We start from the raw sequence: 24,305 nt of genomic DNA, 5'->3' as shown, positions 1-24,305 counted from the left end.
TTTGTTCATATTTTCCCCCAGTCAGATATCGTGATATATTCTATATATGTATTTTATATTATGGTATTTATTTTCTATTCTCTCATTTATTTGTCTGTGAATATGTTTTATACAGGACCACAATGTAAACTAGTCATTTAATACTAATTGTGCTATCCTGTCTAAATAAAATGATTTATTATTATTATGATCTGGATATATATATATGATCCGGATATATATGTGATCTGGATATGTAAGTTATCCAGGAATGTAAGTGGATTAGGGATTTTATTTTAAGTTTGACAGTGGTATCTTCTTGATAAACCCAATGAGTTTCTTGTAATTCTAGTTTATATATATTTGATATCATTTTTGGTAGATTTTTTTTTTTTTTTTTTTTAGATGAGCCACCTCCTGATGTGCAGTTTAATCACCATGGTTACTTGTTCTTGGCACCACCAGAAAAATCTGCAAAATTGGCTGAGCTTGTCAAAATGCAGAAGTATGAATAACTTTCTCTTTAATACCATTCCCTAAATTCATAAACTACAGATATACCTGTTTACCAGTTAATTCCATCAATGATAAAAATGAAACATGTTTAGAAGGGTTGGGAATTATTACTGGCTGTCTGGAAACATTGAAGGTATGAATCAGAAAACTCACTGCAAAATATCCAATATACAGTGAAACACAGCTATAGCGAACCTTCAAGCCAGTGAAAATCAGGTCATTTTAACCAAACTACAATATATCCAATAAAATTTTTATTATTTTTCTCATAGGACAATAAATATCATTTTGCAATAAGAGTGGATTCATTATAAGCATGTTCGGTATAAGCATGTTTTACTGTAGTTGATGTAGTACAATTTCCTACCTTGCTTATTTGCTCCCTACGGTACAGTAAAACTCAAATATAGTGAACATGGATATAGCGAAATTACGGCTATAGCGAAGTGAAATCAATTTCCCTGGCAAATTCTTTATATATTCTAATAAAAAATCTGCGTCCATAACAAACACGGATATAGCGAATTTACAGATATAACGAAGTAAATACCTATTTTTAACAATTGCTTTCCATTGCGATAAAGGATCCACTGCCGCCCCAATAATTTTGCCCAAAAAAAAAAAAATAAATAATGATAATTCCAATATTGTTTATTACAATTGTTTTGATTGGACAAAGATAAATTCAAAAATACTATGTATACATACGTGCCTGAAAACAAACAACATAGTGCGGGGCAAACTATTCAAATTATTGAAGTTGATAATGCAGGGAACGAATTGGAATTATAAGAATCAAACATTCTTTTTGAAGAATTTATCGATGTGTAATTCTTCAAAAAGAATATTTAATCCTATGATAAAAAAAATACAATTTTAGAAGATTTCTAACAGCGATATCTACTCATTGGAGCGTCGAGTATAACGGCGATCTGTGGTCAATGGAGCGACAAATGTGAAAGGTATAAATGTTTACACATACGCAAAATGGGAGTTACATGTCAGTCTGTATACCTGTTCCTGGCGGGTGTAAACAATAAAAGGGGCTTCCTTGTTGTAAGTGCAGGTTTGCTACAAGTTGTGCATTGTCTAATTAATTGGTAGATCGATGCTTGGAAGCTTTAATGATTCTAGGTTGTAAATCATTAAAAAAAAATATTGAAAAATATTAGAATTTATGAGATTATAAATTAAAAGAAAATACTGAAAATTAGTTAAAATTCAACATCCAAAACATCTTGTTGAGATTTTTAGGTCACCTGAGTAAACTCAGGTGACCTATTGCAATTGGGTTTCGTCCGTCGTCGTACATTAACAAATGAACATTTTTAACTTCTTCTAAATAACTACCAGTTCAATTCTTTTCAAATTTGGTATGAAGAATCATTGGGACAAGGGGGACAGAAATTGTAAATTTCAGGACTCCAGCACCCCTGGGGCCCTAGGGGCAGGACAAAAACTGCCCAAAATTGACCAATTTTCAAAAATCTTCTTCTCAAGAACCACACACATGTAAGAAAAACTAAATGCATAGTGATGTAGAGCAGGAAGGCCTCTACCAAAATTGTAAATTTCATGACCCCTGGGGTAGGGGTTCTGACCCCAGGGCGGGGCCAAACTTGTTATATAGTGTTTATGTGTAAAACACTTAAATTACATCTTCTTTAATGCTATTGATACTAAATTGAAAGTAAATAGATATTTAGGAAGAACAGGTATCCTTTACCAAAATTGTAAATTTGATTATTCCAGGGGTAGGGGTTTTGATATAGGGGTGGGACCAATATGGTCAATTATTAAATGTGTGAACAATAGACATTTTTAACTTCTTCTAAATAACTACCAGTCCAATTCTTTTCAAATTTGATATGAAGAATCATTGGGACAAGGGGGACAGAAATTGTAAATTTCAGGACTCCAGCACCCCTGGGGCCCTAGGGGCAGGGCAAAAACTGCCCAAAATTGACCAATTTTCAAAAATCTTCTTCTTAAGATCCACACACATGTAAGAAAAACTAAATGCATAGTGATGTAGAACAGGAAGGCCTCTACCAAAATTGTAAATTTCATGACCCCTGGGGTAGGGGTTCTGACTCCAGGGCGGGGCCAAACTTGTTATATAGTGTTTATGTGTAAAACACTTAAATAACATTTTCTTTAGTGCTTTTGATACTAAATTGAAACTAAATGGAAGAGCAGGTAGTCTTTTACCAAAATTGTAAATTTGATTTTCCCCAGAGTAAGGGTTTTGACCCCAGGGTGGGGCCAAACTTAGTACAGTGTATATAGTATTTATGTGTAAGTTTGCTGTTACTTTATAAAATCTAAATGCATACTTAGGAATAGCAGAAAAGGATTTACAAAAAATGGTGAATTTCACAACACAGGGTTATGACTTTATGATGAGTCCAAATTAGTCTTATTATTTAAAGCCTTTCATCAATGTATGCACTTTTGAGGGCAGTGAAGTCTTTTAAGAACACATCTTGTTTTATACTGTTGCTGAACATTAGAATTTAGCTTAGATATTCAGAACAGGAATTTTTTTTTCTAGATTCCATAGCCCATGGAAGTAGTCATACTTTTTCACTAGTATTCAGGTGACAGATAAGGCCTGTTGGCCTCTTGTTTTTACACGTATTCCTGCATTTAAATTATAAAAAAACAAAAACAAGTATTAATCAACATGTTTATCTTAATTTCCTAAGCATTGTTTCAGTAAGAAGAATCCAGAATTGTGTTCTTTCAACCCCTCTTGGTTTAAACGCTCCATACGTATGGTTACATGATGACGAAGTATTGAAATATTACGTTTTATCTACTCTATGATATTTTATAAGGAAACAAATCTTATATATTTATTTACATGTATTGAAATAATTGGTTTATATACACTAATTACACTAAACACGATATCTGTGAAAATATTTTTTTAATATCTTCATTTCCCCCCCCCCCCCCCCCCCCCCCCCCCCCTCTTATTTTCAAGCGAAAGATCATGAAACATCTTAAGCTTAATTCAAAATCTGAATATTGCGATTAAATGACTGAAAAATCAATGATTCCAAAATGAAATTATTATTCAATATTATTTCATCAAATTTCTAGTGTCTGCAAATTAAGAGTTTCAGTTCAAAAGTACTGAACATCTTACTGGTGATTGGAATTTTGACTTAAGTCTGAGTTTGTTACATGATACTGGGGTCTGGCTTAGAAGTATTATTAGGTGGCATCTTTAAGACATTGACAGAATAGGAAAAGAATATCAAGATTCAGGTGGAAATCTGAATTTGAGTCAAACATGTTGGTTAGACACCTCCCCCCCCCCCCCCCCCCCCTTTCAATCTAGTTTGCCTCCCCAATGTCAAATACTTGCCGACACCCCTGAAAGAGGTTGTTAACGCAAAACAATACTTATACATACGTTTACTATTCTCATTAATTAGATTTGAAGTGTGATTGCATTTATTTTATCGTACACTCCTTTATTTGTGTAAAGCAACAAGTAAATGCAATCTAATTAAAATTAGATGTTAGATCCACTCACAACACAAACATCTAACAAAACCCCATAGCTGGTCTCATCAGAGGTCAAATTTTCAACAGCCAATCAAATTTCCCCGCTTCATATTGATAGCGTATCATCTCACAATTCCATGCATTGTTTACATATCTGTTCTTGTTCATTTTTCAAAGCCTCGAGATCAAATATCTTCAAAGCGGTTTTAATTGCTTCCATTTCTTCATCGGTCACCGTCTTTGATAAGTAACCAAATACCGTATATAATGAGGTTTCTCATGGATGCCGATGACACTTCCGCCTTTGTAGCGATTGGTTAATTTTTCATGCAAATTTGACCTCTTACATAACCCTCTATGGGATGTTGTTAGATGTTTGTGAAGCAAGTATGTGAGTGGATCTAACAGCTAATTTTAATTAGATTGCAAGTAAATGACAACTGCGATAGGTTGTTTGTATGTATTGCACATAAGTTTGTTGACATTTTTCTTTCGACATGTTCTTGCGTGACTTGATAATCCATCAAGATAAATTATCATATATAAATCAGTGTGTGAATTTCTTGTATAAAATATTTCTCAAAAATATACAGGCTTAATTTCTCTCAGAGACAATACAAAAGCAAATATATTGATTGCTGCTTTCTTATACAACTGATATACATGTAGAACAAATCAGTTTTATAACGAATTCGTTATATTTGAATTATGAATTTGCTCTAAACGTAGAGCAAATTACGCTTATAGTGAATTTTTATAGTGTCCGTAGAAATTCGCTATATCGGAGTTTTACTGTATTACTGGAAATAAGATCATTACTATTTCTTACAAGGCCATGTAAAAAATATTAAGTATAATGCTGAAAAATGTTTTTAGTGAGAAATTTTAGTGTTAGAAGGAATGTTACCAAATAGTGTTTTGTATTTCATGTTGTGTACATACATGTGTATATTTATTGTAGTTTTGAATATTTTTATCTCTAATAGGTATTTGGGTGCACAAATTGAGCTGTTTTCATCAGATATGCTTCGACGGCGGTTTCCATGGTTAAATGTTGATGGAATAGAAGTCGGTTCTTTAGGTATGATAAATGAATTTGGGTATGATGAATAAAGAACTACATATGATTATTGATATCAACCTTTCTGGGCCCCTATAAAACTCCAAATTTACTGGTAAAGAAAGACTGAATTTTAATTTACTCCATGAGTATACAATTTCACATACAGCTGAACTTCGGTATCTCGAAAACTGATATATCAAATACATGGATATGTCGAAGTGATTCATAAGTCCCAACTACTTATTCTTATTACCTACCACTTCTTCTTTAAGTATTTTACTCATGATATCTCAAATCCTCAAATATCTCGAAATTTTTTCTCAGTCCCATCGAGTTCGAGATAACGAGGTTTGACTGTAGTTAATAAAGATTTATTGAACATTGGTATCTTGAACACTAATATCTCGAATACCAAGGATATGTCGGAGTGATTCAGAAGTCCTAACCATTTATTCTGTAAGTATTTTACCCTCAATATCTGGAATCCTCAGATATCTCAAAGTTTTTTCCCGGTCCCATCGAGTTCGAGATAATGAGGTTACTTTAAAGTGATACTAAATATATGTTTGTCCATAGCTGCTTATGCTTCCTGAAGAATTGAATTTTAAAAAGTGAAACTAAGAAACACTGTCAGTTTTGATGCAATGTACTTCAAATGACAGTAAATATCAGAGAAAACAGTTGAACTTCGTTATCTGGGACCGAGAAATTAGGATTCCTAGGGCCTTAGAGGCGGGGCAAAGACTGCCCAAAATTGACCAATTTTCAAAAATCTTCTCCAGAACCAAACTAAATGCATAATGATGTAGAGCAGGAAGGTCTTTACCAAAATTGTAAATTTCATGATCCCCAGGGTAGAGGTTCTGACCCCACCCAGAACAGGGTCAAACTTACTATAGTATATAGTGTGTATATGTGAAATACTTAAATGACATCTTTAGTGCTAATGATGCTAATTTGAAACTAAATGGACATTTAAAAAGGGCAGGTAGTCCTTTACCAAAATTGTAAATTTGATGATCCCAGGGTTTGGGGTTTTGGTATCAGGGTGGAGACAAAATGGCCAGTTATTAAAAGTGTGAACACTAGAAATTTTTAACTTCTTGATAACTACCATTCCAATTCTTTTCAAATTTAGTATGAAGCATCTTTGGAACAAGGGGGACATAAATTGTAAATTTCAGGATTCCTGCACCCCTGGGGCTTTAGGGGTGGGACAAAAACTGCCCAAAATTGACCAATTTTCAAAAATCTTCTCTAGAACTGAACATGTTTAAGAAAAATGAAATGGACAGTGATGTAGCTCTCTAGCAGGAAGTCATCTATCAAAATTGTAAATTTCATGATCCCGAGGTAGGAGTTCTGACCCCAGAGTGGGGTTAAACTTGGTATATAGTGTTTATGTGTAAGTTTGCTGATACTGTATAAAATTTAAATGCATTCTTAGGAATAGCAGAAAACAAAAGGATGTACAAAAAATGGTGAATTTCACATCCTAGGGTTTTGACTCTAGGATGGGTCCAAATTAGTCATATGTTTTAATGTTAATACACCTATTATATTATGTTAAGCCTTTCATCAGTGTATACACTTTTGAGGGCATTGAAGTTTTAAGCACACATCTTGTTTTATACTGTTGCTGAACATTGAAATTTAGCTTAGATATTCAGAACAGGAGATTTTTTTTTAGTAGTAGTAGTAATACTTTAAAGGGACTGGTTCACGATTTTTGATAAAAATATTTTTCATTTTTGTTGTTAAACATTAAAAATATAACTCATTTAATGTTGACAGCCAAAATTTTGACCTTCTGAATACAAGAATAAAAGCAATATTTTAGCCTTAAATCTGTGTTATGTAAACAATGACTCGAGTCGTTTTATGTAAACAAACAAACAATTGAAATGTTGATTTTGTAATGTAAAGCATTTTAATTTTGCATAGTCACAAATTTTAACTTTTAGATGACACATTTTACCCCCAAAATGCTTGAAATGTGAAAGATATAATAAACTTAGATCAATATCCATTTCTTTTGAAAATGTAAACAAAAACATACCCCAATCTTTGTTTACAAAACAAATAATTATAACTTTTTAAAATGAGCTTCTGTGATAATGTATAACCATGATTTCTATGTGAAATCTTTTAAACACATTAGACAGTAGATTTTGATCATTAAAAGTGAAATAGAAAATTTTGGAGAAAATCGTGAATCAGTCCCTTTAATAGGAGTAGTAATACTTTTTCACTAGTACTTAGGTGACCGATAAGGCCTGTGGGCCTCTTGTTTAATAGAACATGTCTTGTTTTATACTGCTACTGAACATTGAATTTAGATTAGATAAACTAAAACATCAAATGTTAAGGACATCTCAATGGTTTGCATAGCAAGAAATAAAGCATGGTGCTCAGTCAGTCAAATTACAAATGGAATCAAATTATTAGAGCACAAAAGACAATGTTATTGTGTTGATTCTGTCTCCTCTGTCAGGTCTACATGGAGAAGGATGGTTTGACCCACATTCACTCCTAGCTGCCCTGAAGAAAAAGAATATCAGCCTTGGTGTTCAGTACATAAATGGCGAGGTTATCGGCTTTACCAAACGCATTGATGAGAAAGGAATTTCAGACAAATATGTGCTTTCATCTGTTATTGTAAGTATACTGCATGGTAGACCATTCTTTTTATGTTCCAAGGGAGCATCTAGTAATTGACCTGACAGTACCCATCTATTGAGCCATTTATTGACCTGTGAGTACCCATTTATTGACCTGACAGTACCCATTTATTGACCTGACAGTACCCATCTATTGACTTATTTATTGAACTGTGAGTACCCATCTATTGACCCATTTATTGACCTGTGAGTACCTATTTATTGACCTGTGAGTACCCATCTATTTACCTGACAGTACCCATCTATTGAGCCATGTATTGACCTGTGAGTACCCATTTATTGACCTGTGAGTACCCATTTATTGACCTGACAGTACCCATTTATTGACCTGACAGTACCCATCTATTGACTCATTTATTGAACTGTGAGTACTCAGCTATTGACCCATTTATTGACCTGTGAGTACTTATTTATTGACCTGTGAGTACCCATCTATTTACCTGACAGTACCCATCTATTGACCGGACAATACCTTTTTATACCCCCCGAACGAAGTTCAGGGGGGTATATAGGAATCACTCTGTCTGTCTGTCCATCCATCCGTCTGTCTGTCTGTCTCCAGATTCGTGTCCGGGCCATAACGTCTTTGTTCTTTGACATAGGCATACCATATTTGGCACACAGGTGGATCACCATGATTTGATGTGTCAAGTACCTTCATGACCTCTGTATGACCTTGACCCTTGACCTCAAGGTCAAAATTAAAGGGTTTTTTTACAATGGATTCGTGACTGTGCTATAACTTCTTTGTTCTTTGACATAGGCATACCATAGGTGGATCACCATGAGACGATGTGTCAAGTACCTTCATGACCTCCATATGACCTTGACCTCAAGGTCAAAATTAAAGGTTTTTACCTCACATGAACCGATCACATTTTGTCCGTCGTCGGTTTCAAGAACCACTAAGCCAGAAAAAGTGATATTTACATGAAAGCTTTCTGACATAATGCAGATTGTAAATTGTTAAAATCATGACCCCCCCAGGGGTCAGATGGGGCCACAATAGGGGATCAAAGTTTTACATACAAATATATAGGGACATTCTTTAAAAATCTTCTTCTCAAGAACCACTGAGCCAGAAAAGCTGAAATTTACATGAAAGCTTTCTGATATAGTGCAAATTCAAGTTTGTTAAAATGATGGCCCCCGGGGGTCGGATGGGGCCACAATAGGGGATCAAAGGTTTACATACAAATTTATAGGAAAATCTTTAAAAATCTTCTTCTCAAGAACCACTGAGCCAGAAAAGCTTATATTTACATGAAAACTTCCTGATATAGTGCAAATTCAAGTTTGTTAAAATGATGGCCCCCGGGAGTAGGATGGAGCCACAATAGGGGATCAAAGTTTTATATACAAATATATATAGCCAGAAAAGCTGATATTTACATGAAAAGCTTCCTAACATAGAACAGAGTTAAGTTTGTTCAAATCATGGCCCCCTGTGGTAGGATGGGGCCAGAATAGGGGATCAAAGTTTTACATACAAATATATAGGAAAAATCTTTAAAAATCTTCTTCTCAAGAACCGCTGAGCCAGAAAAGCTGATGTTTACATGAAAGCTTTCTGACATAGTGCAGATTCAAGTTTGTTCAAATCATGGCCCCTGGGGGTAGGATGGGGCCACAAGGGGGGATCAAAGTTTTACATACAAATATATAGGAAACGTCTTTAAATATCTTCTTCTCAAGAACCTTTGGGCCAAAGAAGTTCACATTTACATGAAAGTTTTCTGACATAATGTAGATTCAAGTTTGCAAAAACTATGGCCTCCAGGGGTAGGTTGGGGCCATAATAAGGACTAAGGTTTTACATGCAAATATTTATAGAAAGTCTTCTGATATGGACCAAGGTGACTCAGGTGAGCGATGTGGCCCATGGGCCTCTTGTTTACAATGGATTCGTGTCCGGGCCATAACTTCTTTGTTCTTTGACATAGGCATACCATATTTGACACTTGAGTGTATCACCATGAGACGATGTATCGGTTACCTTCATTACCTCTATTTGACCTTGAACTTTGACCTCAAGGTCAAAATTGATAATAGGGTTTTGACATAGTCATACCATAAGACATAGGTGTATCAACATGAGACTATATGTCATGTACATTCATGACCTCTTTATGACCTTGACCTTTGATCTCAAGGTCAAAATTATAGGTTGATACCATGGATTTGTCTTTGGACTATATCTTCCATTTTCTTCTACAAAGGCATACCATATTTTTACACTCAGGAAAGGGGTAATTCATACCTATTAACAACACCCTTTGGGAGATTGGGGTAAGCAAGGGGGGGGGTATTCTTAGTGAGCATTGCTCACAGTACCTCTTGTATTGACTTGTCAGTAACCATCTATTGACCTGTCAGTACCCATCTATTATCAAGTTACTACATGTTCTAGTATTTAAAAAAGGAAATATTTGTCTGGCTAAACATGTTGCAATGTAGTGATATCTGAAGCTCATACTTGGCACAAAGATTGTTTATGAACAGGCAATGATCTTGAACCAAGGTCATTTGGCCAAGGTTAAATACCAACAATGAAATGGAAAGATATAATTCATAATTGGCACAAAGGTTGCATATAAAAACACAATGTGTTGTGATCCAAACCCAAGGTTATTTGTCTAAATCATTTGTAGAATTGATAGGTTCCAGAAAATGTCAGTGATATTTGGCATATAGGTTGCTATGTGTTGTAACATGACCATTAATCAAGGTAATTCAACCAAAATCACTAGTAAAAATGGAGATCAATGTTTCAAAAAGACATTTCATCATAAGATATTTTATTCTTATGTCTCAGAATTTGCTTGATTTTGACAGTGTCTGATGTTTCTACTGAAACCTGCAAAAATATACAGTTATTGACTGTGTCCTCAGACAACAGCTGTTTTGTTTCACCCGTGACCCGAGAATGGATCTGTTGCCCAAAGTCATAGACTGAGGGCAACAGATCCATTCAAGGGTCAAACAAAACTGCTGTTGTTCGAGGACACAGTCTATAACTGTTTTGTTATACACCTTCATTTTTAAGTTTTTATTAGATGCAAATGGTTTGTTGACTTGAACTTTAAACAATTCAGATTGATTGCGAACATTCATCAATGTATCCATTAGTTTAAAAGAAAACATACTCAATATCCTAATTAATAGTCAATAATTACATTTTTTTTTTATGTTTCTGTTCTTCGTCACATCTAATAAATTTTGTATTTCAACATCTGTAAAATCAGTAAGCCTCGCCATTACGTAAACGATTTAAGCAGCAGATCGATAATTACATGACTTGCATAGCCAATAGAAATGGAGCAGACTATTGCCCGGTCAACAGGTCGTAAACTGTTGAACGGTCAATTGACCACGAGTGTGAGAATTGATTTAATAGTTGAAATGTTGGTTCTAAATTGTACTAGTTTTATATGTGGAAAAAATGAAAGTGTATAACAAATATTTTTGTTATACACCTTTATTATTTTTCTTTATAAAACTAATACAATTTAGAACCAACATTTTAACTGTTAAATCATCTTTTATCTTACACCAATGGACTATTGACCAGTCAACAGTTTATGAACTGTTGACTGGGCAATAATCTGCTCCATTTCTATTGGCTACGCAAGTCAGGTGATTTTCAGTCTGCTGTTTTATTTATGAAATGGTGAGGCTCACTAATTTGACACATGGTGAAATACATATTTATTAGATGTGACACAGAACAGAAACACGAAACATGTAATTATTGTTTATTAATTAGGATATTGGGTAATATGTTTTCTTTCAAAATAGCAGATATATTGATAAAAATTTTGCAATCACTCTGAATTGTTAAAAGTTCAAAGTCAACGAACCATGTTCATCTAGTAAAAACAACCTAAAAATAAAGGTGCATAACAAAACAGTTATAGACTGTGTCCTTGGACAACAGCTGTTTTGTTTTACCCTTGAATGGATGTCTTGCCTTCAGTCTATGGCTTCCATGAAAGATCCCTTCTTGGGTCAAATAAAACAGCTGTTGTCCAGTCAATATTAAACTGTATAATATTGCTGATAGCCTCATCCAATGGATTGAAATGGTGAATGGATTCGTAAGGCTTATTGAGCAAATATACACCTTATCAACAAGTCGGATAATGTTAATACATGTTTATATCACACAACATTCTCTACCCAGAGTTCCATGTGCTAATTGCACTATACCTCTGTCAGCGCTCAATTTACAGAAATCTTGTAAAAGTTTCTAATATCCAACATTTATGTTTTGGACTAAATATTTAGTCATATTATGATATGCTTTTGGTGCAATTAAATTGATGCTTACTAGAAATTGTTTAAAATCGCTGTTTTCTGATCCTAAATTTGGAACTACTTCATTATGTGCATATGAATGTAGGACATGCACGTGGTGGAGATTTAATGTAAACATGGAATCAAAAGTAAGAAAGGCTGTAAAAATACGATAAAACACGTAAAATAAGAGACAAACAGCTAAATGATAACAATGTACTTAATGAAGTGCAAAAATGAAAATAGCCTAACATACATGTATCACCTGTTGCCAGAATTTTTAAAGGAAAAGGAAACAAGAATGACTGTTTATATCATGTGATTATATTGTCATGTGATTCCAAGCGTTGACAGAGGTGTAAGTGAAGCTTGAGTAATGCGCCCTCTGGTGAGAGAATGATCACACAATTGTAAATATTCTTTTTATCTGGACAAGACTCACATGGGGTCTTATTTGGCCCTTGAGTTTTAAGATATTTCATGACTTTTATTTTTCAATATGAAAAATATTTAGAAAATGCATTTGTTCATTTCGATGTCACATAGTACATCATTGTAGCTATTTCATTGATTTTTTCCCATGGTTGAATGTCATTGTCCCACACTCTCATATTAATCAAGGATTTTATTAATACCCATTATGAAAACAACTCATTATTAGCTTAGCAGACTGCTAATTTACTTCAAATCAAGTGATATTTCAGTTATCAGCTATTTCAAATTAATTGACATTTTAATTAATGCAAAGAAAGGGAGAAAGTATTGGTGGAAATTTTTATCATTTCAAAATACCAGATATCAGAATAAGCAGAGTAAGCTATATATATCAGAAATAACATTTTCCAATGTTTCAAATAAATATCAAGGGCTTTACAACTCCCCGTGCTCTGTTCTTCCATAAATAAATTCTGTAGAAAAAATGCTTTATAGGTGATAAAAGTACATGTATATACATGTAGTCTCTGCATTCAGGCTTAGAATTAGGGAAAGCAGACATTGTTTTTAACTGGAAATTTACATGGCCATTTTGAAAATTGGAAATTGAATGATATGATTTTTATTAGGAAAATGGCTCTTTTGTTGTAGGTTTTCCAGAGTTTTGAGTTTGCGTAATACTGGTAATGCTAAATGTTAAATCTTTGATGAGAATGTTCCTGAATATGTACTAGGGGCTTTGTTTCAGCTGACATTACATGTTAGTATTTGTGAAATAGTTGTGTATACATACAGTCACCTCTCAGTTTGTAACATGAAGCAAGTCAGGCAACTACATGACAGGTTCAAAGCAATGTGCAACTGTAATTTATTCTTAGAACAGCTTTAAGCCTAAAGAATTGTGTATGAAACAAAGAAGCAGGTACAGTTTCTACAGACATCTGGCCCAAAAAATGGATGACTTCAGCAGGAGTCCCAAAATCTGGCATTCAAATAAGGAATGTATAAGCAAACCCAAAAATGTTTAATTTGATAAAAAAAAAAAATTGCCTTGTGTTATACGACAGGAGTGTGAAGTTGGCATAAAATTGCAAAAATGCGAAAATCAATGAAAAAATTCATAAGTTCAGGAGGTTTTCCTTTCTGAAAACATACAGCCTATGTGTTGAGGAGATTTATATTCAAATACATTTTTCATCTTCTATTGACACACAATATATATTAATTTGATTTTGCTCGACAGATGAGCACACCTTTTCCTAAGCAATAATCTGGATGAAATTTAACAGTTATCAATCTCTTTTTGAAAAAAGGCACGAAAAAGTCTTACTTATGACGTAATAATGCTATCAAAGAAGCGACAACTTTGATGTAGGTTATGATAGGATACTTGGAATATATTTGACTTACTCAAAACACAGATTAAACTTTATTCAAGACATGTTTAAAACAGAGATTTTTGGGGGCCTTTTTATGTACACAATCATACCTTGTTTTTACCAGTATATATTGCTAGTTATACATTATGTAAACATCTTCTGTGATTTGCCAAGTGGCATTGTGTTTCTCAGATAATATATATATGAGGACTGTGTATAAACGAGAAATATGTTGATATCTTATTTCAAATGAACACAGACAAAGGATGCAGATGGAGAGGCGTATGAGACAAATTGTGCCCAGGTGGTGAACTGTGCAGGCCCATGGGCAGCAGAGATAGCAGAGATGGCAGGTGTGGGTACAGAGACTGGAGCTCTGTCAGTTCCCTTACCTGTACAACCAAGGTAAATATTCAGTCAAATGTCACACCTGTACAACCAAGGTAAACATTTAATCAACTGTCACACCTGTACAACAAGGTAAACATTCAGTCCAATGTCACACCTGTACAATAAGGTAAACATTCAGTCCAATGTCACACCTGTACAACAAGGTAAACATTCAGTCAAATGTCACACCTGTACAAGGTAAACATTCAGTCAGTTTTCACACCTGTACAACAAGGTAAACATTCAGTCAAATGTCACACCTGTACAAGGTAAACATTCAGTCAGTTTTCACACCTGTACAACAAGGTAAACATTCAGTCAAATGTCACACCTGTACAAGGTAAACATTCAGTCAGTTTTCACACCTGTACAACAAGGTAAACATTCAGTCAAATGTCACACCTGTACAAGGTAAACATTCAGTCAGTTTTCACACCTGTACAACAAGGTAAACATTCAGTCAAATATCACACCTGTACAACAGTAAACATTCAGTCAAATGTCACACCTGTACAACAAGGTAAACATTCAGTCAATTTTCACACCTGTACAACAGTAAACATTCAGTCAAATGTCACACCTGTACAACCAAAGTAAACATTCAGTCAAATGTCACACCTGTACAACCATGATAAACAGTCAACTATCTTACCTGTACAAGGTAAACATTTAGTCAAATCTCACACCTGTACAACAAGGTAAACATTCAGTTGAATTGAATTAATACACAATTTCTGAGTTTTTTAATTGTCACACCTGTACAACCATTGTAAAACTTTTCATTGTCAGATCTGTAATCAGTCTCATATGACTGCCACATGGTGAGATTATAGTTTCATTAGAACTGTATTTATTGATGATGGTGCATTCAAATGTTTCATGGGCATATTTTTGACTGAGTTAGTGACGGCTCCTATTTATAATCATTATCAATATTGTTGACACCGACATTTGATGCTGAAGGTGTTATTGTATTTGTTTACACCGACATTTGATGCTGAAGGTGTTATTGTATTTGTTTACACCGACATTTGATGCTGAAGGTGTTATTGTATTTATTGACACCGACATTTGATGCTGAAGGTGTTATTGTATTTTTGTTAAGGGATCAGTAATAGTAAATTATAATAAACCATAAATAGCTAAGTTTTTTAAATTAAAATTTGCCCTTTATCTGTTGTTGTCTCTGCATTTTTTTTTTTTAAAATACATTTTCTCTCTCTTCTGCAGAATCATATCAAATTCAACCAATCTAGGCACAAAATATCCTTGTGTGAAGTAGATTTGAATTTGCTGATATCTAGCAAGGGGATATAATTATAAAAAAGTGAAAATAGGTCTAGTCTTCTTCTCAAAAACACTTAATCGAAGAAATTAAAATTGACATGGAAGCTATAGATTCACGATTGTTGAAATCATGACCAGGTTGGGGCGTGGTCATGGTAAGAGTGTCAAGTTTTTAGAAAATATATAGCAAAATCTCTGAAATCCTCTGCTCAAAAACCACAAGGAAACAATGTATTAGATATGTATACAAGCATTCTCCTGTAGTGTAGGTTCAAATTGTTACCCCCCAGAGGGCCAGGACCATGATCATAGGGGTTTAAAGTTTTACAGTTGAACATATATAAAAATGTATATAGGAAATTCATATAAGGCTGTTCTTCACAAAAATCACGAAGGTACAATTTAACAAATCAATGTACAAGCATCCTCTTGTAGTGTAGATTCAGATTTGTTTAAACATTGACCCAAAGTGGCTGGGCAGGGCCACAGTGTAGTAGAAAATTATTGGAAATTTGTTTTAAAAATCTTTCCTTCCAAGAATTACAAGGTTTATTTACAATGATATGAAAGCATCCTCATTCAAGTGACTTATGGTCCCTTGTCTTTTACACATGTTTGTAGGAAGAGATTTGTGTATGTCTTTCATTGTCCCTCTGGCCCTGGCATCAGCACCCCTCTAACTGTGGACATCACGGGAACTTACTTCAGGAGGGAAGGACTTGGAGGCATGTACATATGTGGAGCCTCTCCAGAGTCAGAGGTATGAATAGTTCAGACTTTCATTAGATGTTGTAGTGCTGACCTCCAGAGTTTCCCCGGAGTCAGAGATATAAATAGTCCAGACATTCAGTAGATATTATAGTGATGACCTCCAGAGTTTCCCCGGAGTCAGAGGTATAAATAGTCCGGATATTCAGTAGATATTATAGTGATGACCTCCAGTTTCCCAGGAGTCAGAGATATAAATAATCCAGACATTCAGTAGATATTATAGTGCTGACCTCCAGAGCTTCCAAGGAGTCCGAGATATGAATAGTAATTCAGTAAATGTTGTATTGCTGACATTCCTTATTCTACGCAAGTACTTCATGCCTCAAAATGACTTGTAGATGTCAAAATCGCAATAACCTGAATTAGCTAATGGTCTGTTGATCAAGAGTTTTTACATGTATTTTAGCAATATAAAAATGAAAGTGAGTAATTTTAATTCGTGAGTGCTGCTTATCGCAAATTTACATGAAAATAAACTCCTTGTAAATATTTGTGAATGTACAGTAGTAAGGCAGTGGGTTCATGTGGGGATGAGCGAGTGCAATATCACCCAATCCGATTAATATCAGATCATTAGGTCCGCTCCTACATGTCAAGCAATAAATTTGAGTGACTCCAAGGATCTTATTTTGATTAAAGAACAAGGTACGGTTGTATACATAAAAAGGCCCAAAAAATTTCTCTCTATAAAATGTGTCTGGAATTAACCTTAATCAGCTTTTTAAAAAGTAAAATAAATGCCAGGTATACTATGTCAACAAAATCAGAATGATAGTCCTAAATGGATAGCATTATGACATCATGAATAAGACATTTCCCGCCTTTTTCTCAAAATAAGCCTGAAAACTGTCAAATGTCATACAAATTATTGTCGAGCAAAATGAAAATGATATATATTGTGTATTATTTTGAGAAGAAAAACATGCTTCAATATGAATTTGCTCGACGCATGCGCTGTATGTTTTCTAAAAGGAAAACCACCTGAATTTGTGGATATTTTCATTGAAAATGGCATTTTTGCAATTTTATGCCAACTTCAAGCTCTCGTCATATGACACAAATCATTTTGCTGATCAAACTGAGTGAATTTTGGGTTTGCTAAACTATTCCTTAATTGAATGCCAGGATTTGAGCTCCATGTGAAATCATCAATATTTTGGGCCAGATGACTGTAGAAACTGTACCTACTTCTTTACTAGCAAGATGGGGGATGGGACATATTGGTTTTGTTCTTTCTGTCGGTCTACAGCTTTAATCTTGGTTTATAATCTTATTCAGTATATAAGGTGGAGACTATGCCTAATGACACGAGAGGTTTAGGTCAAAACTGTCTGACTGATAATTAAAGGTCATGGTCATTCATCAATGTCAAGTTTGCCACAATTGAATGTGGCCACACTCGATGACATATTGTTTCACATACACATCTGTGATGAATGATCCTGCATGCCTGATATGTTAATGCTTAGTACCGGAAAAAATCGTCCTATTATCAACATCCAAAATATAGAGTTTGATGTTTGATTAAATTCAAAGTAAGTATGGTTTACACAGTATTTCAAATTAGATTTTGATACATGAAGCATGATAAAAATATAGTAGATGATGCTGTTTTTAATAAAAAACAAAATGAAGTCCTCCTAGACATCATACATGATTCTTTATGACCAGAGATTACGAACATTGATTTTGTTTTGCAGGAAGAGGAACCATCTGTAGACAATATGGATGTTGACTATGAATTCTTCAACAATAAATTGTGGCCAAGGTTAGCACATCGAATCCCAGCATTTGAAAATATCAAGGCAAGTTTTAATGAGAGCTACAGATGTATTATTCAAAGCTCTGACAGAAAAATCAGTGTTGTCAGGCCTTGTACATGCATGTACATAGTTCTACTTAAGAAATAAATCCAATTTTGGGAAATATCATGCGATATAACCTGGTTTGGGTCAGTTTATGGTTTATTACCCATGATGGTCTACAATTTAACAGTGCTGTGATGTAAATTTTTTTTTAAAAAAAGTATAAGAAGTTTCTGCCGTCCTGGGTTGCCAGGGGATGTTTCCACATACCAAACCAGAATATTCAAAATTTCAAAATTAAATTGCATTTCCTGTTTGTATTTCACCAATCAGAAACTAGAATACAATAAGAATTTAATTATATCAGATAACAGTTGAGTGTGTTAAGATTTTAGAATACCAGGCAATTATTCAAAACTTGCCAAAATTTAATGTCCCTGTCAATTCCCTTTTCACGGTGTAAAAATATGTAAATTTTTCATAAAAATAAATGATTTCACATTAATAAAAAATGATTTTTCCCACAGATAAAGAATGCTTGGGCGGGTTTCTATGACTACAATGTATGGGACCAGAATCTAATCATTGGACGACATCCTGTCATACCGAACTTTCTGTTTGCCAATGGAATGAGTGGTCATGGCCTTCAACAGTCAGTGTGTATTGGAAATGCCATCAGTGAAATCCTGCTGGACAGGAAATATAAAGCAGTGGACTTAACAAGATTCTCATTTGAAAGAATAATCAAAGGAGAAAAAGTCGCTGAAGATTTCATAGTGTGATTTAATTAATTGTTATAGAATGTTTTCATAGATTTATATTTTTTCAGGACATGCAACTGTGATTTTTGGTACCCTGTGTACCACTTGAAATTAGTCTTTTTTTTTTCTTTTTTTTTATATACATGTACATTTGGAAAACAATTTGTTTAGTATACACAATAAGCATTATCGCATTGACATCAGATATTTCTGCACATTTTATGATTGCAGCATGTCATTTGTGTTCGTGAAAAAGGCAGTTGCAGTGTCAATATTTTACATGTTTGTTTGTTAGACTGGGTATTTGTATTATGTCAGTTGTCAGATACAGACTTATTTGTTTTTTTAATACAGTTTTAGAAAGATAGCATCTTTTTTTTATTTGTTTCCTTTGAATTAAACCTATTTGGATCACAAGGCAAAATGCTACAAAGTTGCTACATTTTTGTGCAATCAAATATTATTAGTTGCAGAAGACATCGTACAGAAATGTATGTTCATGGGGAATTGATTACATGCATGAAGAGATGTTCCATTTTTCTATTCCAGGAGAAGGGTTATCATTTCTTTCTACTATTCCAGGGGAAGAGTTGTCTTTCCTTTTGACTATTTCAGGGGAAGAGTTATCTTTCCTTTCTACTATTCTAGAAAAGAGATGTTATTTCCTACTATTCCAGAAGGGTTGTCTTTCCTTTCTACTATTTTAGAGAATTGATGTCGTTATTTTCTACTATTCCCGGAGAAGAGATGTCATTATTTCCTATTCCAGAAGAGACATCTTTAATCATTTAAAGATATCACTTATTCATTAATGCATGCAATTATTCAATTATAGCTAGATATCTTAATGACATCATTAATTCTGAATTATTGTGCACATTAATTGAATTTTTGTGCACATTAATTGAATTTTTGATAGCTTTAATTATTCTGCGGAATTGATGAGCACTATTATTGAATTGTTGCTCTCTTCAAATGAATTGATGATATCAACAACTGAATTGATATGCACGACAATTCAATAGAAGAGAGCAATAATAAAATTAATGCAAGCATCAATTCAAGTAATGCTCACAATATTAAACTGAATTATTGCTTTCTTCATTTGAATTAATGATATCATTCAGTTGATGCATGCAATAATTCTTTTAGAGAGAGCAACTATATAATTAGAGATATCTTCAATTCAACATATCCACAATTGTTTTAATGATCTCTTTTAATTGAATTGTTGCTCTCTTTAAAAGAATTAATGTGCACATTAATTCCTTATACAAAAGAGAAGTGTGAAATCAGCAACCGAGGACCAGTTACGAGGACCAGTTATAGTGTGATGTACAGAACGTCTCCGTAGGTCGCGGTCTCACTGGAATCCTATAACAGGTACATGTAAACTGGATTAACATACTGGTATGTTTCACTAACATTGGATTGTAATCATGGTAATCGGTTTGAAATACAGGTTTTGTAATCTATTGATGCCCTTCTGATTTTTGGGGTCCCCACATTGAAAAGGCTCATTAAAATCAGTTTAAAAATTTATTATGAATATAAGTACATTTATTTTTATCACAGTTGATAATAATTGGTCAGTACAAAGTCAATACAGTACATCGCCAGCATGGTACACAGTCAGTATAGTACGCGGTCAGTACAGCTTGGCCAAGCACACTCTGTCCTGGGACATCTCTCCTTACTCCTTATTTACTTTTTTCTCTGGTTTTTCTGGGGCTGAAAAATAGTGGACATTGAACATGTAAGAGTTCAATTCTGTATTTTGATTCAGTTATGTTTAATATTACTCAATATTTTACTAATCTTCTCTCATTATGAATGATGGAATTATTGAACATTATGTAAAACTAGTCTATTGAAATATCTGCATTTTTTTTATTATATTTTTTGTTGTTGAAGTATTGGAAATAAAAAGACTATAATAATAAAAGCTAGTCTCTCTGAACCTCTAAATAAGTCAAAATTTCAAAGCTTTAAAAAAAGATTCTTGCTCTTCTTTTATTTCATAAAAGAGATTCATTAAAGAAATAATTTCCACTACAGATCACATCATTTGTTTATAATATTTACGGTCATTTTGAGTCCAGAGCATTTCATTTAGAGAAATAATTTTACACAGATGAAACATCCAAATTTTTGTGCACATTTTGCCTTCAGGAAACAGGGTGCAGCACTGGACAAACAATCCAATTGTATATGTGAAGTGGAAAGATGAATCAATAAGTTGCATGTTTACATAAAATTCGTCCAAACCTGCACTTAACTGATCTTTCAATGGCATTTTATATTAAAATATGATGTATACCAAAATCGATGACAAAATGTAAAGTTAATTATGATGTCAAAGTGCAAATCTTACTTTGATGAGATGAAACTGAGATTAAGAGTCGAAATATATAGAAATTTTTGTACAAAATACACTTAAATTTGAAAATACAGTATGACTGTCAATTTTAGTGGGGAAATTTAGTCCTTTGAGCTGTCATTGTCTGATCAAGGGTAATCAAGACTGAGAACCAGAACTGTCATTGTCTGAGAACCAGCCTTGGATTTCTCGAAAAAATCTCAAACTTAAGTTTCTCTTTTATTTGAGCTGTTAAAATTTGAGTGTAAATTTCAGATTTAAGTACAAATTTCAACGTAGTATATTTCGAGAAATCCAGGCCAGTTTAAACAGATCAGATTGGTGGTTGCATGCATCATTTATTAAAAAAGTTATTTGAAACTTGGTTTAATCAAACTATCAATGACAAAACTTGCCACATAAAAACTGTAAAACTAAGAGCATGCTTCAAAACACAGCAAACATTTGGATGTGTTAATCGAGGCCAGTGGGAATGTGTGATCAAGTATGAGAGAGTTTTCTAATCCTGGTCAGTGGGTGGAGTAAGGGGACACACACATGCACACAATTTCATGGCATATACTCACTGTTTCTACTGTTAAAAGTATTTAAAATATTAAAGTTCATGTACAGTATTTTCACATTAATTTGAACGGAAATAATTTTTTAAAAAACATTTTAAATTTCAGTACGGTATTCTAGGAAATGCAATTAAAAAGGTGGGTTTTTTTTTTTATTTTCTTTTAATTACCAGTATTCAATAATTGCTGATTTTTATTTTATTTTTTTTTAAATAACACATTATACGTGTATACAAGGTATCCTTACTTGGCTCATTAAGTTTCTGTATGATGGGGGTGATTGTTTCATCCAAGTTCTGTCTCTGAGTAATGAAGTCCTGCGTTGTAGCATCAGAAGTGTTCTCAACCCATTCAGTTTTTTCTTTACAAGAATTTGTAATGATATTCTAAGGAAAAATCAAATTATTTCTTTCAATAAAATGCTGTCTGTGCATTAATTGTAGGCATATTTTCTCAAATGTAGTTCACATGTATGTGTACAAAATTTTATGAGTTCAATAATTTGTATATTTGAAAAGCTTTAGTGCCCTGTATTGGTTATGACTTTTTATAAATGTTGTATGTGGTGGTTTTGAACTTTACCTTGTCCTCTTTTGTAAGTCGACCCTGGTTTTTCTCAGGATCTGTTAAAAATTCTTGGTGACCTCTGATAGCCTCAAGTAGCTCTGATTTGGCCTCTGCATTAGAAAAGAAATATAATGGGTATAATATTATTATTTTTTGGGGTAGATTATTACAGCATTCTCTTAAAAGCTTTAAACAAGGTCTATAGCTACCCCCACCCCCCTTTTTCAGTTGTGTTACAAAATGTTACAGATGGACTGATAGATGATGAAAAAGTGTTGCTTTGCATCAAAAATATTATCTTTAACATTATACTGGTATACATGAACTTGCTACACATAGAGTATGCAATCTAGATCACTCTGACTCAGACTTTCTTCTCAAGATACAGGCACATATGTAAATAAGGGCATGGACATGTTGATCAAGTCTTTAATTCAAAAGAAAACTTTTTCATATTGTGGAAGTTACATTTTATACTTGCCTGCCCAGTCCAAGAAGTCCACACACTCTGTTTGACTGTATCTTAGTGCAGTTTCTCTTGCCCTCTCTCCATGGGCCGTCTTCAGCTGTAAATCAGCTAGTGCATCTACCAGTACCTTTAGGAGACTGACCTTCCCCCAGGCAGCTGCATGGTGTAATGCCGTATAACCTAAAACATGTCCATGTCACAAAATGATTAAAATATAGTTTTGCATTTGACTTTAAAACAGGGTTTCATCAGTTGAAAGCACAGGCAATTGTATCGCTTGTGTTCAAATTTACTCCATCATGTTCATAGCAAATTCGAAGTGATACAATTGACTGGGGTTGTAAGCTATACTGTTTACAATTCATAACAAACAATAGAATTAATCCATACTAAACATCTCTACCATAACGATTTATAGATCTATACTAAACATCTCTATATTAATTTTAATTAGCTATATCTTAAAGACTTATAACAAAGAAAACTATGATTTATACAAATGTTTATATATGAAGAATGTAGCTTTCATGATTAATAGATATTATTAAACTCTATGTAAAGATAACTAAATGGTATTTATGGTTTAATATCAATAAAAACTATATATCCTTCATGTATATTCACACAATGATAAACTTGGTTCACCACTCAGAATTCATGATTGTTTCACAAATGAGATAAGTTATATATTTTTCAAGCATTCCAAATAACCCTAGCTTTCTTGATTCTTTCCTTTCTATGCTATTTCGGAATTATTCAGAAAATTGTCACTTCGCCGCCGTAAAATGGCTGAAATATTGCCAAAACAGCGTAAAATCTTAATCAATCTTCGCTGCTCAGCTGGGACAAAACTGTGATCTTTGCTCGAGGAGACTGGCTTATCAACCAAGACAGGCCTTATTTATCATTTGGCTCAGACCATTAAGTGTCATAGAAAAAGACTATTTCAGGTATTACTATATCCTAAGTTAACTGTATATGTGAACGAGGAAATTCGAGATTTTACCTTTTATGTTAACAGAATTAACTTCAGCTCCTCTAAGTATCAATTCCTTGGCAAGATCTATTCTACCAAGTGTAGACGCTAAATCAAGAGGAGATTTGCCATCGCTACATCTTCTGTTTATCAGATCTAATACAGTTTCTTTATAGGGATCTTCATCATCCTCGAACGATTTTCTCAAACGTTCGACATCATTTTTTAAAACACAGTGTGTCACAATATTTGTATTTGGCAATAAAACTTCAACTTCTTGTTCTTCCGCTTCCTCGGGTTGAGATGCTACATCTGTAGTCATATTTGATGAAAATTGACAGCGTCTCCAGCCAAACTTTCGTAGTTAGCGTCAACAGGTAGGATTAGTGCTTGAAGATATGGCATTTTACAGTCTTCGAGATTGCGTATGAAAAACGCTGATTTTTTAAAATAAAGTTCAAAACCTGTAAA

The 24,305-nt window shown here is 33.7% G+C and overlaps 2 protein-coding genes across 3 annotated transcripts in view; one reads left to right on the top strand and one right to left on the bottom strand.

Moving 5' to 3' along the window:
* The window catches only part of LOC125680598 (FAD-dependent oxidoreductase domain-containing protein 1-like), a 31,217-nt gene extending 11,968 nt beyond the window's left edge, over positions 1–19,249 (top strand). The window contains exons 5-11 of the mRNA XM_048920279.2: positions 385–484; positions 5,001–5,095; positions 7,572–7,735; positions 14,128–14,273; positions 16,167–16,305; positions 18,017–18,121; positions 18,649–19,249. Coding sequence (XP_048776236.2) covers positions 385–484; positions 5,001–5,095; positions 7,572–7,735; positions 14,128–14,273; positions 16,167–16,305; positions 18,017–18,121; positions 18,649–18,903 — 1,004 coding nt within the window. The 3' untranslated portion in view covers positions 18,904–19,249. The remainder of the gene's footprint in view (positions 1–384; positions 485–5,000; positions 5,096–7,571; positions 7,736–14,127; positions 14,274–16,166; positions 16,306–18,016; positions 18,122–18,648) is intronic.
* A 1,158-nt stretch (positions 19,250–20,407) lies between these two features.
* On the bottom strand, positions 20,408–24,260 carry LOC125680599 (ankyrin repeat domain-containing protein 45-like). Of its 2 annotated transcripts, XM_048920280.2 has the most exons (5): positions 23,865–24,260; positions 22,871–23,038; positions 22,405–22,499; positions 22,070–22,208; positions 20,408–20,613 (listed from the first exon to the last, which is right to left on the bottom strand). In XM_048920280.2, exons 1-5 carry the CDS (start codon positions 24,154–24,156, stop codon positions 20,576–20,578), a joined length of 732 nt encoding a protein of 243 aa, XP_048776237.2. In that variant the 5' UTR covers positions 24,157–24,260; the 3' UTR covers positions 20,408–20,575. The 2 variants fall into 2 exon arrangements, with proteins under 2 accessions (XP_048776237.2, XP_056011133.1); XM_056155158.1 differs by having other exon boundaries at positions 20,408–22,208; positions 23,865–24,242.
* Positions 24,261–24,305: the final 45 nt, after the last annotated feature.

This window comes from Ostrea edulis, chromosome 2 (assembly GCF_947568905.1).
Source record: "Ostrea edulis chromosome 2, xbOstEdul1.1, whole genome shotgun sequence".
NCBI lineage: Eukaryota > Metazoa > Mollusca > Bivalvia > Ostreida > Ostreidae > Ostrea > Ostrea edulis.
The sequence above is the reverse complement of the archived record's forward strand: the minus strand, read 5'-3'. Positions and strand labels throughout refer to the sequence as shown.